This window comes from Corythoichthys intestinalis, chromosome 6 (assembly GCF_030265065.1).
Source record: "Corythoichthys intestinalis isolate RoL2023-P3 chromosome 6, ASM3026506v1, whole genome shotgun sequence".
Classification (NCBI taxonomy): Eukaryota; Metazoa; Chordata; class Actinopteri; order Syngnathiformes; family Syngnathidae; genus Corythoichthys; species Corythoichthys intestinalis.
This window is the reverse complement of record NC_080400.1, coordinates 29711328-29726435: the sequence shown is the minus strand read 5'-3', so window position 1 is coordinate 29726435 and position 15108 is coordinate 29711328. Positions and strand designations below refer to the sequence as shown.

Sequence of the window (15108 nt, the reverse complement as noted above, 5' to 3'; positions counted from 1 at the left end):
GTAAAAATAGATTATGACCGGATTTTTATGACCCTGTCAGTCAAAATGACAGACAAAGAAAAAGTCTAGCGCAACCTCTGATATATATATATATATATATATATATATATATGTATATATATATATATATATTTTTTTTTTTTTTATATGGTTTCTGTAGGCGCACAGACACGACACAAAAATACTTTCAAATTATTATTGTAATTAAGTTAACTTTGGGTGACATCGTACAACAAAGTAGTCAAATGGTGTGGCAATCTCTATTGGAGTCACTGCAGGGAAAATAAACATTTAATCATGAAGGCTAATTATGTATTTGAAGCCAACTTAGTCATTTTGATAGTAGGCTAATATCGATACATACAGCCGGTGTTGCTTTCATTTTAAGTCTTATACATGGCAATTTTTTTTGCGGCTTCAGATATACTGTATCAGTTTGTCTTTTTTAGTCAAATACGGCTCTTTCAACATTTTGGGTTGCCCGCCCCTGAGTCACTACAAGATGTAAGTCGTACAATTGCTATGAGAAAAAAATATTATTACATAGGGTAACGTAGCTGTAATCAGCTACGCATTTTACGTACATGTACCGTCGCTGAGAGCTACAAGATTAGCTTGAATGAAATATTTCAAATATATCTTTGTTATGGTTCTTCTTGGGGGGCAAAAACAAAAAAACATGGGGAAACAAAATTTCCCCATGGCACGACATAGTGAGGCTATCTAACTCCGATGCAGCCCACCACCACAGCTTCAAAAAATCCTAGGGGAAACCCTGATATATACTGCTCACAACAAATTGTTCCTTTAATTTATGTGAGTAGTGTATATACACAGATGTGAAATGGTAGTAACACTAGAAAATTTGCACTGAAATGACTCCAAGCAGTTTTAATGTTATCGGAAAATCCTTGGGAGCATGCGCTAAAGTACAGACATGGTTCTGGCAATAAAAGATAGTCTTTGGTGGCCTAAAGCTAAACTGTGGCTTTTAATCAGTGTGCCAAGTGTGTTCTAACAGACACTTTGATGGACCTCTTCCTTAAACCCAACAAAGCAGAGGCCAACATATGCCTAAAGCTTTGACAAACTAATGTTATGTGTCCACAGGGATGCCGCACTCAACATGCTGGCCTCATTTTGATTTAATGAGTGACAAGGACCCACTGTTCTCATTTTTAGATGGAGCTGACATCTTTGCATGTTGCTGGATATGTAAATTGGTTACAGGCTAGTACAACTATAAAAGAATGCTAGCTTGATTTTTCAAAAGCACTGTCACAAAAGTTTATTTAGTGCTTTGTTTAGCATAATTTGTATGTAAGTGATGTATCAAACCTCACCGGAATTAACTCATTCACTCCCAGCGTTTTACTGGATTTTGACTGATTTTGCAAAGCCCACAGAAAATTCTGTTCTATTTCTATATAAACAGGATTAGACTCTCTTTTTTCAACAGAAAAAAAAGTAAGTTCATATCTTTTTCCATTCTTTAGAAATCACCATTAGAAATAGCTTAGTTTGAGCAATTTTCCAATTTCTGATGAAAAAACAGAGAAATTGAGCTTTTTGTGAAAGCATACATTTGAAACATAACTTTGACTTTAACACAGCTTTAGTTACATCCCAAACATCTGAATAATGTTTTCCTTTTACAAAATAACAGAAACAACAAAACAAATAGAGCTTTTGATAGCAAAGTAACAATTTATTTACACATAACTAACTGAAAGATGACGTTATTGTGGCCACGACAGCCGGTTAAACTTTTCCCTCATCGCCGCCTGTTGATGAGTTTTTTTGAGTCTCTGCGGGCTCGGCTCGCCAGCAGCACTGACTCAACGGCATCTAGTGGTCCCGGTCGTTCTGCTCGGTCGTCCGCCACCTGTCATCCATTCGGTCGTCTTCCGCCGGCGCCCCGGCTTTGCGGATTGGCCGTTTCTTGCCATTGAATAGGGTTGCAGGTCTTACCAAATGCACTACTGCCCTCCAGTGGCCAGTTTTATTGCTTTAAAATAGATTTTCAGCTTTGTGCTTTGGAGCTAAATTGAATCACAACCCAGAGATGTCTCTTTTGGGAAAAAAAAAACATAAAAGACGTATAAATACGTCTTTGGGACACTGAAACAATTGAAAATAGAACGTATTTATACGTTTTTGGGAGCAAATGAGTTAAAGATGCAAGGAAAATAGCGAGCACTGACTCTTTGCTATGAGCCCATCTTAAATGAGAGGCATTTATGGACCTCCTGCAGTGCTGCCTTACCAGGTCACGTGAACGTGTAATGTCATCTTTTTTGCATCCTGAGGCAGCACTTCTCCTTTCAACGCTCTCAGACCTGGATCTGTCTGATCCACTCCCCTTCACCACTGAGTGGAGTAGTTCTGACGAGAACAAAATCACAGTCTCTCTGGCTAAGACCTCTTATTCTCACTGATAAACCATCAAAGAAAATGTGACCTTGATAATGGTGTGTGAAATGGGGAATTGTACAATGACCTGTAGCATGTTTAAAACTAGATAGGATTCAGTCCAATCTGCTTAAATAATCTTTACTTGTGCTCGAAAACATTGAAAAAAAAATATGAGGTGAACTATAAACCACGTTGTGCATTTTACCTGCTTTTTCTCCTAATAGCCTCTCCCCAAAGGTGTGTGTGTCTGTTTTTAATATGAATTTGCATAATAAAGCTAGACACTGCCCAAAGGCTTGTTTGGATGTTAAATATTTGCAAAAGCCCAAAAGAGAGTCAGTTGATTTCAAAGGGAATGCATTCAGGTTTTATTTTCAGTGCTAGGTTTATTCATCGTAAGTAATAGAGGATAATTATAGTGTATGGCATGACTAAAGAGTATACCAATATTCTGTGTGAAACCCTTTTTTGTGTGCTGTAATGCTAACTGAACTTTTGGTCATTGTTTATTGGCCGTTTTGAGCAGGACATAAGGAAGCGTGCAGCCTTTGCATAGAGCCACACGTCCATCTTATGCTTGAAGCAACATGGACCGTGGCTGTGTCATCACATTGGTGATGTAACACAGACTAAGAGATACAATTCCACTGTAAACAAGTGATCCGGCAACATGATCACTAAGAGGGACATGTCGAATTCTTGTAGAGCTTACTCTACTTCTTTTTCATCAGCATGCGTAACTTAGCATGTTCTTTAACATGCAACTAATGGAAAAGAGTTTAGGGGGGACAAGTTGTGTAGAGAATGGATAGATTTGGTTTTAGTTTTACTTCCTGATTGTTGATCAGCTTTTTCAATTCAAATGTCCCATTTTCTTATCTTCTCTTATCACCCTTACTAGTGCTGCAGTGTCTATAACTTGTCTTTTCCATTTTACACCGTCAGACTACTGAAGGACAGTGGTGCCAGATTCTCAACTGCATACCTGTCAAGTTGTAAGGTTTCAGCGTAATTTGTAGAAGTGAGCACTGACTTTTAAATGTGTACGCCGTACGTTCAAAATCTGTACGTTTTTCGTGCGTTACGTTTTTTTTCTCCGTTCGGATTTTGTCACCGTTTCGGCAACAATATGATGTGCGTTACTGCCTTTGTTGAATGACGCGAGAAAAGTCAGAGACACGGAGAGAGAAGAGTGTTTCTTGTGACGCTGTAGCAAACACGATGCGAGTCTAGATGGCTCCAATATTTCCTGACTGTAGCCGACAGCCTACAATCTACGCCTAGATATTACATGCATATAGAACAACATGCGAAATGACAGACTCGGCAGCGTTAGTAAACAGCCGCCATCTTAAAGCAGTAGACTTCTCAGAAGGGCTCTGTTGTAAAAAAACCTTCCTAGCGAACCTAAGTAACTTTTTATCTAAATTACTCCTAAATCGGCAACATCTTGACTTGAAACTATCTTTAAATGATGAAACAGGTTTAAAACTTTACATGTCGAAAGTAGACAGAAGGGAACTAATGCAAAAACGAGCAATTTTAACAATGACACAATTAAATGACTTCCAAACATAACAAAGGTTACTAGTTTGTTTTGTTTTGTTTTTTTTGAAAAAATGGGGGGAAAGAAACATGAAAGGTAACACCAGTTACTTTGCCAAGTAACTAATTACTCTTACATTCAGGTAACTGAGTTACTAACTCAAATACTTTTTGGGAGAAGTACTTTGTAACCGTAATTAATTACTTTTTAAAAGTAAGATTAACAACACTGGTCATAAAAATGAAGTCTGCAGAATGAAAAGTGACGAAAGCGGAGATTTTATTCTGCCAATTTGTTGCCGAACACAATTTGCCCACAACTATTGCTTAATACTTCTCAAAATTAGCAAAAGAAATGTTCCCGGACTCAAACATTGCATCAGTAAGTAAATTTTATCAATTGACCTTTTTAATTTATAATTGGACACACTAACGAACTACCTTCAAGTCAAACTGAATTGCGAGCTGAAGTGCCATGAAGTGCAGCCATCAAAGACATAATAGAAATTGCCAAAAGTGCTACGTACAATTATAACAAAAGTCACTGTTAAATTTTAGTAATCATGATGTAGCTGAAGATAGTGATTGTTCTTTGATTGCACCAGGTTATATGTTACAATATTACCAATAAATTCATATTATTTTAAAAATTGGGTTTTATTTTTCTTTCATATTGCACGCTATATACAACGTTGTAAGATAAGTCACCAATTTGTAAGGGCAAACGTCACTATTTGTAAGATTGCCAACGGCCTCGAGTTGACAGGTATTCAACTGTGTTGTCTGACATTATCACTTCTTTTTCTTCCTGGCCAAAACCTTTTCTGTAGGCTTTCATATTTTCTGCACGTTTTCCAATAGGTTTTTAATAAAACATGTCAAATCATATAAAGCAGGGATGCCCAAGCCCGGTCCTCGAGAGCCCCTATCCAGCTTGCTTTCCATGTCCCTCTCCTTTGACACACCTGAATCATACGATCAGCTCATCAGGAAGCAGTGCATGAGCCTGATAGGGATCCTGATTATTTGATTCAGGTATGTTGGAGGAGGGAGACATGGAAAACAAGCTGGATATGGACTCTGGAGGACCGGACTTGGGCACCCCTGTTATAAAGTATTACTATATACCTCTTTGCTGTTCACATCCTGACTGTACCACTATATTTCTCTCCTTGTGAAGGTATTTACATACATTCGCTTACCTCCAAATTGCTCTCTTTCCTGCAGCACAGTGCTGTTACAGCGCCGCTAAGTACGTGCCTACATTTTTAGCTTAACGCAAACTCATTTTTACCCACGACGGCTCATTATTTTATACCAAGACAATAATACAATGATTTTAAGACACTTTCAATTAATATCATCATGTAGTGAATATTGTGACTTTGAAAGTATATATGGCTGTACTTTCGACACTGCACAAACTAGATCATTGCATGTCACTTGTCCCCTCCAAAGCTCCTATTTCTGGACAAGAGTAAACCCAGGATCCTCTGTTCATCATTAAAGAGATATAGTTCCATTTTTGTGCCCCATTTTAGATATACAGTTGTGGTCAAAGGTTTACATACACTTGTGAAGAACATAATGTCATGGCTCTCTTGAGTTTCCAGTTATTTCTACAACTCTGATTTTTCTCTGATAGAGTGATTGGAACAGATACTTCTTTGTCACAAAAAACATTCATGAAGTTTGGTTCTTTTATGACTTTATTAGGGGTGAACAGGAAAAACGTGATCAAATCTGCTGGGTCAAAAATATACATACAGCAGCGCTAATATTTGGTAACATGTCCCTTGGCCATTTTCACTTCAATTAGGTGCTTTTGGTAGCCATCCACAAGCTTCTGGCAAGCTTCTGGTTGAATCTTTGAACACTCCTCTTGACAGAATTGGTGCAGTTCAGTTAAATTTGATGGCTTTCTGACATGGACTTGTTTCTTCAGCATTGTCCACAAGTTCTCAACGGGGTTTAAGTCAGGACTTTGGGAAGGCCATTCGAAAATCTTAATTCTAGCCTGATTTAGCCATTCCATTACCACTTTTGATGTGTGTTTGAGGTCATTGTCCTGTTGGAACACCCAACTGCGCCCAAGACCCAATCTTCGGGCTGATGACGTTAGGTTATCTTGAAGAATTTGAAGGTAATCCTCCTTCTTCATTATCCCATTTACTCTCTGTAAAGCACCAGTTCCATTGGCAGCAAAACAGCCCCACCACATAATACTACCACCACCGTGCTTGACGGTAGGCATGGTGTACTTGGGGTTAAAGGCCTCATCTTTTCTCCTCCAAACACATTGCTGGGCATTGTGGCCAAACAGCTCGATTTTTGTTTCGTCTGACCACAGAACTTTCCTCCAGAAGGTCTTATCTTTGTCCACGTGATCAGCAGCAAACTTCAGTCGAGCCTTAATGTGCCGCTTTTGGAGCAAGGGCTTCCTTCTTGCACGGCAGCCTCTCAATCCATGGAGATGCAAAACACGCTTGACTGTGGACACTGACACCTGTGTTCCAGCAGCTTCTAATTCTTGGCAGATCTGCTTTTTGGTGATTCTCAGTTGAATCTTCACCCTCCTGACCAATTTTCTCTCAGCAGCAGGTGATAACTTGCGTTTTCTTCCTGATCGTGGCAGTGACAAAACAGTGCCATGCACCTTATACTTACAAACAATTGTTTGCACTGTTGCTCTTGGGACCTGCAGCTGCTTTGAAATGGCTCCAAGTGACTTTCCTGACTTGTTCAAGTCAATGATTCGCTTTTTCAGATCATTGTATGTATATTTTTGACCCAGCAGATTTGATCACTTTTTCTGTTAACCCATAATAAAGTCATTAAAAAAAAAAACTTCATGAATGTTTTTTGTGACAAAGAAGTATCTGTTCCAATCACTCTATCGGAGAAAAATCAGAGTTGTAGAAATAACTGGAAACTCAAGAGAGCCATGACATTATGTTCTTCACAAGTGTATGTAAACTTTTGACCACAACTGTAGGTCATGTTATAGATCAGATACTGCATCAGACGAAATCACATTGTTCGTAGTTTGACATATAACCATTCAGTGCTACAAGCATGTGGAGATATTTCACCAAGAATATCGTCATCTCAATGTAGTGTATTGTCTCCCGCGGAATAGTATCATATATCGGCCAATATCGGCATCACTAGAGTCCAATTAAATTCTCCTTCTCCTTCACGCATGGTCAGCACTGCAAAACAATCAAAAGAAACATGCTTCTTTGTCATTTCCACACCTAGCAAGCACATGAACCTAAATCAAAATTAGATCTTCCACAATGAAGGCTTTTTTTCTTAATACTCAAGCTATTTGAGAGGTTTCATGCATAATGAAGTGCCATTTGCTTCAGTGATGAATGTTGTCACCCTTTAATGTGCACATCGGCTGGGTGGTTTCTCACAAAAAGCGGGGAGGGAGGCACGTGATCAACAAAGCACAGTCGTGACGCTCCTCTCGCAAACGCCCATGAACACGCGAGGAGCTAAAGCCAGGACTCACTCCCTCAGCATTTTCCCCGCCCCAAAGAACATCCTCCCTACACTCCCTCTGAAAGACAGATTAAACGGCTATCCCACTCTGAACCATGCGCCACTCGATACCACACGTCAAGCCTCACGTCAGCTTTTCAATTATTAACTTAAATATGTGTGATGAGTTGATCACAAATGTAATCTGACAAAGCCCCCCATACCACCACAACTGCTTACGTAATGACACATTTCACCAACTTAGAGGATCTCATTTCAAAGCCTTTATCGGGGAATCGGCTTACATAACAGATGATTCAGAGTAGGAGTTTGTGTGTGAGTATGCATCGGTGTGCTTGAGAAGGAGCAAATGAAGCGGTGCTCTCCCTGACAGACCCTTGATAGGCTCCATGCTGCCCTGTATCGCCTGTCAAGGGCCACCCTCCTCCCCTACTCACTGCACCTGCTGTACACATTAACAGGTGAATTACAAGTCTGTTTTATCACCCAGTAACGCGCTTTCTCTCTCTTGCTCTCTCTGTATTTGTTAACCATTTATAGAGCAAGTGACTATTTCTGGTAATTAAAAAAAACTTCTACTCATAAAGACTAAGCGTCCACACATGTGGACACGGGTCATGTATTAATAAACATTTAGTGTAGTATAAACGAGCCCTAGTCTAAATGACCCAAAATGTGATGTCTACATATGTGAATGCCGGGTCTCAATTATAATAATGTTTTTTTCCCACTATTAATCATAATCTTTTAAAAATAGTTTTATGGGGGGAAATAAGTATTTAGTCAACCACCAATTGTGCAAGTTCTCCTACTTGAAAAGATTAGAGAGGCCTGTAATTGTCAACATGGGTAAACCTCAACCATGAGAGACAGAATGTGGAAAAAAAAACAGAAAACCACATTGTTTGATTTTTAAAGAATTTCCTAATTAGAGTGGAAAATAAGTATTTGGTCACCTACAAACAAGCAAGATTTCTGGCTGTCAAAGAGCTCTAACTTCTAATGAGGTCTAACGAGGCTCCACTCGTTACCTGTATTAATGGCACCTGTTTTAACTCATTATCGGTATAAAAGACACCTGTCCACAAACTCAGTCAGTCACATTTCAAACTCCACTATGGCCAAGACCAAAGAGCTGTCGAAGGACACCAGAGACAAAATTGTAGACCTGCACCAGGCTGGGAAGACTGAATCTGCAATAGGTAAAACGCTTGGTGTAAAGAAATCAACTGTGGGAGCAATTATTAGAAAATGGAAGACATACAAGACCACTGATAATCTCCCTCGATCTGGGGCTCCATGCAAGATCTCACCCCGTGGCGTCAGAATGATAACAAGAACAGTGTGCAAAAATCCCAGAACCACATGGGGGGACCTAGTGAATGACCTACAGAGAGCTGGGATCGCAGTAACAAAGGCTACTATCAGTAACACAATGCGCCGCCAGGGACTCAAATTCTGCACTGCCAGACGTGTCCCCCTGCTGAAGAAAGTACACGTCCAGGCCCGTCTGCGGTTCGCTAGAGAGCATTTGGATAATCCAGAAGAGGACAGGGAGAATGCGTTATGGTCAGATGAAACCAAAATAGGAACTTTTTGGTAGAAACACAGGTTCTCGTGTTTGGAGGAGAAAGAATACTCAATTGCATCTGAAGAACACCATACCCACTGTGACACATGAGGGTGGAAACATCATGCGTTGGGGATGTTTTTCTGCAAAGGGACCAGGACGACTGATCTGTATAAAGGAAAGAATGAATGGGGCCATGTATCGAGAGATTTTGAGTGAAAATCTCCTTCCATCAGCAAGGGCATTAAAGATGAGACGTGACTGGGTCTTTCAGCATGACAATAAACCCAAACAAACAGCCAGGGCAACAAAGGAGTAGCTTCGTAAGAAGCATTTCAAGGTCCTGGAGTGGCCTAGCCAGTCTCCAGATCTCAATCCCATAGAAAATCTGTGGAGGGAGTTGAAAGTCCGTGTTGCCCAACGACAGCCCCAAAACATCATTGCTCTAGAGGAGATCTGCATGGAGGAATGGGCCAAAACACCAGCAACAGTGTGTGAAAAGCTTGTGAAGAGTTACAGAAAACATTTGGCCTCCGTGATTGCCAACAAAGGGTACATAACAAAGTATTGAGATGAACTTTTGGTATTGACCAAATACTTATTTTCCCCATGATTTGCAAATAAATTCTTTAAAAATCAAACAATGTGATGTTCTGTTTTTTTTTTTCCACATTCTCTCATGGTTGAGGTTTACCCATGTTGACAATTATGAGAACTTGCACAATAAGTGGTTGACTAAATACTTATTTGACCCACTGTAAAATTATAAATTACTTTAATGTTTGGACTTCATGAAGCACATCCGATCATAAGCGACACCCACCAAATTTTACAAGAAAACTATATTTGTTTACTAAAAAACCACGCTGGACTACGTCCCAGGTCACATTGTTACGGTATATTTACACCTAATCAGTAAAAATCTATGAATAAATCAAAGGATTCAAAGTGGGGGAACGTAACAGTACATAATGTCCTAAAATTATACGATAAAGTTTTAATGAAAACCATTTTAAAATGAGTAAACACAGAAATAGAATTCTGTTATGGCCTATTTAACACTCTACAGTTGATAAATAGTAAATACAATAGCATTAATAACAAATAATGTTTTTAAAAATCCCTTTCCATTTTTAATTTTAAACGATTAAATAAACATTTTAAATTGAGAATAATTGTTGTATCAACTTTTAAAAGTTTTAAAAAAATAAATAAATAAAATAAAAAAATAAGAAAATATTGACTTATTTCTACTAGTGGGCCTTGGGGGTCTCGCGGTATGACGGCGGGTCCCCTCATCTCTTCCACGCGGACCAGTTAATGGGGGCGCTCCTTTGCCGGAGCTGTGGGAGGTGGGGAGGGCTGCACGCCCCTCGATTGGCTGGGTACTTCCGGGTAATGGGGCCACAAATACTTCCAAACATCGCTTCAACGAGGGCGGACCCCATTCATTTGATTGGCTGGCTGTCAAGTATATTCAGAGGTAAGATGATTAAAGACTACCTCTTTTTAATTTTAAACCGTCTGTATTATCAGAGGCGTTTTATGATGTACATGTTGAGCTTTATTTGTGGAACGAAATTCAAGACACGTCTGCCGTCCGGACACCTTTTACGGACGCATGCACAACGTTATGATGGATGCTGCCGGTTAATGAGCGAGAGATTTACTTTTTTTCAAAAGACTTGAAAATAAATTTGTGTATGAGACAGGCAGAGACCCGGCGGGCGCGTTTCCATGCACAAGTTAATTTTTAGAGCGAGAGTGAAAGAGAGATAGTTCGTTGCTTCTTGTCTTTCAGTTGTCCAGCAGTAGGTTCAAGGCACATTAATTGGAAAAAGTCCCTAGTGTTTTGCTAAGTCCCGTGTCCGTCTATCAGAGTTGAGTACACGAACACTCTTGTACTGTTTAGCCTTTATTGTTGTTGTTTTTGAGATGTTACTAGTTAGCGCCGAGCGCTATGCTAATTAGCGACTTGTATTTTCATGTCAAGTTGTTCTTTGTTTGGTGGTGTACAAAAGTTATTCCAGATGCAGATCGTGTAAAACCAGGATTAAGTACAGCTGAAATACTACAAACATGCGAAATAGTACAGGAATTTTTGAAAACAAAGTATATTAGTTAAAAGCAGTCTTATTTCCAAAGGCACTTTGTTTGTTTCCAGAAAATGTGGAACTCATTCCACCAATGTAAATTTTATTGTATTGTTGAGAGAAATAAGCACCTTCTTGTGAAAAACAGCATCTTGTTTTGTATAGGCATGTTGAGAAATAAGTACTGCCTTAAAATGGTTAATTATTTTGCACTTTCTTGTAAAAAGAAAAAAAAAGGCAGTTTAAGGGCAGCTTTTTGTTGTATGGGCATGGTTCCATCGTTCCCGTTAGGATAATTTTAATAAATATTGGACTTAAATTTGTTTGGCTACTTTATTAATTAGTAATGTACGATGCATCGATAATCATGATAATCGTGACAACCATGATCATCGTCAATACCGTGATCATTGTTCAATGATCGAATCATAGCACCCTGAATCGTAATCTAATCGAATCGTGGGGAGCCTAAGATGGCACACCCCTAATTAGCAAACAATAGCACCACTATGTTGATAAGTAGCATTGGCATGCAAAAATGTATTATTGTTGTTGTTGTTTTTCCCCTCTTCTGTCTGCTTCCTTCCTTTCTATCCCCTCATAACCCGTTCCTGCTCACTGCTTTCCCCTAATATATAAAACATAACATAACATGAACAAACACAATGGAAGTAAATACAACTCCCATGTGATACATTAAAACTGTTCAAGCCATAAGAACACTCAGGTTCCTATTATCTGTGTCTGAGCAGCTGAACAGGACAGGTTTTAAAAATATAAAATAAAATTAAAAAATACAGTGGTACCTCGACATACGATTGCTTCGACACATGATCTTTTCGACAACCGATGTAAAATTTGGCTCGCCATTTGTTTCTGCATCCGACGACATGCTCTAAATACGACGATCTATGATAGCACCACGGTTTCTTTGTTTTCCCGCAAGACGAACGCATGGCAGATTTTCTTGAGGGAGAAATCAACATGGGTTCTAACAATGTTAGTGCAGGTGGTGAAAAAAAGGGAAAAAATGCTTATCGTTACCATTGACATGAAGATAGATATGATAGAAAAATATGAGCGTGGGGTGCGCGTCCGTGATAAGACTCGCTCAACAATACAGACGTAGACAGTCTATGATGGTCCTCCTCCGTTCGCCAGTCTTTATAAGTTAAGTTTGCAATTATTATTGTGGTAACATTGCCAAAGAAATCGACAGCTTCGTCAGGTTTCATCATCATAATCACTTATTCAATCAACTTATGCCTAGTGTCCCCCGCAGCAAGTAAACAAGGTGAAACTAAAAAGGCTCACTCTATCAAACCAGCCAAGCGATGCGTTCAGGTACACCACGCAAACACATTCGCCACATTAGAACCCGGTTTGTTACATTATTACAGGTATTATTATTATTATTATTATTATTATTATTATTGCTATTATTATATTATTCCATTTTTTATTTATAATGTATTTGTTTTGCTTTTTGTAAATTATATTTGCATAGTAACATCAAAATTTATTGAGAATTTAGTGTAGATTTTCGGGCTGTGGAACAAATTAATAGAATCATAGTGTATTCTTATGGGAAAATCCAGCTCGACATACGACCATTTCGACTTACAAACAAGGTCCTGGAACGAATTAACTTCGTATGTAGAGGTACAACTGTACTATTAACACATTGACAACAGTAGATGTACAATTTAAAATTGGGAAAACTGAATGTGAATGCTAACGTTTTCGTGTCATTGACAGCGCTGGATGTCCGATCCATTCTGACAAGGAGGGGATGCAGTAGTTCTTCTATTCAAAATGGATTGGACGTACATCGCCGTCACTGGCAGCCAATAATGAAAATAAGTGCCCTGCAAAGGGTTAAATGAGAGCCTAGCGTTACTCCCCATCCATAACAAACAGGTCCACACAAGAGCAGTGGACGACAACAACACAGCAGTGGATGGAGGCCAACATAAATCCCCTTGACACATTACCCCACACATTATCCACACCCTCCCCCCTTTCCAACCTCCGAGACTGCCCCACGTCCGCCCCTTGTGGAGGACCACAATTTATGCCATACTAAATAATGCAAAGTCAGCGTTCAAAATCAGAAGAGTGGGGGGTAGGAGACTACTGTAGTCTAGGGTGGGCAAGAAACAAAAAATAGAGCTCGGAGTGGGCAAATTAGCATTAGCCGCAGCACATGCCTAATAGGGATCCTTGGGGGGGGCGGAGGAGAAGGAAGACCCAAGGATGGCGAGCGACAGTCCTGGCCGCTTTTACCACTGCTATTAGTCATAGTAACACACTTTAGAGCGAGTTAATGAAACTGCCTTACCCGCAGAGCCCACGAGAATTAGGGCTACAAAGATGTCCCCGGGCCGGACCATGGCAAAGTCCCCCCTACACCACCTCCACTTGAGGCGACCGCTCGAAATGCGAAACGGCTCGTCGGATCGTTCCTCTACCACCCCTTCACTAGCGGTTGTGTGTGTCGCCCTCGGGTTTGCGGCGATGACTCCTCAGCAAGCGTTCATCCTCTGCTTTATGCGATCCTTAAGGCTCATTCGATCGTTAGTGACAGGAAAAAGGAGGATGGCGAGTCGTTGGTGCTGTTGCTGGTAGATCTGGTGGTGGTGATGAGCGCCACAGCGCCGTTCAAAGTGTGACTGACAAGCTGAGCCTGCTCACATGAGTGAATCAATGCGCGCTAGCGGGAGAATGTGCATCCCGTAAACTAGTGCGCCTTTGACATTGAGGAATAAAGGACTAGTGGTGAACCCTTAACACTCAAAATGGTTTTTCTTTATGTCATTGGTTACCATTGACTGCGCTAGACGTCCAATCCATTTAGACTGGGAGAGGCTGACTGATCGTTCCGTACATTTAGTTCCTCTTACCGGTTGGAAAGCGACAACTTTTCTTGTACACAATTTCATCCATTACACAGGGGGATACATTTTTTTATTTAGATCTGACTGCTGCTTCATACTAATTTTTCGGTGCAGATTCAAAACTTATCTCAGTTTTTCTCAATCAGTCATGTTTTTTAACTACCCTTTTACTTAAATACTGAAATTAAACAATCACGTATTCATAATACATATCAAGAAATATGAAGAAATGTAATACTAAGGCTAGGTTCATACTGCAGGTCTTTTTGTTGTTGTTGTTGTTGTTTTGTCATGTTTTTTTTTGGCCTGCCCATTTAGACAGTCTTCTCGTAAACACAAACTTGCAGTTAAAAGGTGACACTTCAAACATTTGCAAACGAAAAAAATGAAAAAATAATATATTACTGACACCACATGCAATGACAAAAAGTCCTTTTTTGCGGAGTGTAAAGTTTAAATTAGCTGTTTAGTGAACGTACTTCCGGTGAACATTTCAAAATAAAAGCATGTCATGTTCGTCATATAAATAACGATTTCTGGAGTTAATCCCACATACTTCAGAATTCAGATTCTACACTAATAATACCTTTAAAATGACACCCTTTATGAAAATTCTGATTGGCAATGAATAATTATTATAATACTATTATACAGTATATAGTAGGGTTGTTCCGATCATGTTTTTTGCTCCCGATCCGATCCTGATTGTTTTAGTTTGAGTATCTGCCGATCCCGATATTTCCTGATCCGATTGCTTTTTTTTTTGGTCCCGATTCAATTCCATTCATTCCCGATAATTTTTCCCGATCATATACATTTTGTCAATGCATTAAGAAAAAAATGAATAAAACTCGGACGTATATATATACATTCAACATACAGTACATAAGTACTGTATTTGTTTATTATGACAATAAATCCTCAAGATCGCATTTACATTATTAACATTCTTTCTGTGAGAGGGATCCACGGATAGAAAGACTTGACTTTGTATATTGTGACTAAATATTGCCATCTAGTGTATTTGTTGAGTTTTCATTAAATGATACTGTGACCATCCCAAATGCATGATGGGAAG

The 15108-nt window shown here is 39.4% G+C and overlaps 1 protein-coding gene across 7 annotated transcripts in view; it reads right to left on the bottom strand.

Moving 5' to 3' along the window:
- Positions 1 to 13812, bottom strand: part of ncam1b (neural cell adhesion molecule 1b) — a 109112-nt gene extending 95300 nt beyond the window's left edge. For 4 of the 7 annotated variants that reach the window (XM_057839192.1, XM_057839188.1, XM_057839190.1 and 1 more), the window contains exon 1: positions 13475 to 13812. In XM_057839192.1, the coding sequence (XP_057695175.1) occupies positions 13475 to 13526 (52 nt within the window). In that variant the 5' untranslated portion in view covers positions 13527 to 13812. The remainder of the gene's footprint in view (positions 1 to 13474) is intronic. The other 3 variants (XM_057839194.1, XM_057839195.1, XM_057839193.1) reach the window with 2 other exon arrangements.
- Between the last annotated feature and the right edge of the window lie 1296 nt (positions 13813 to 15108).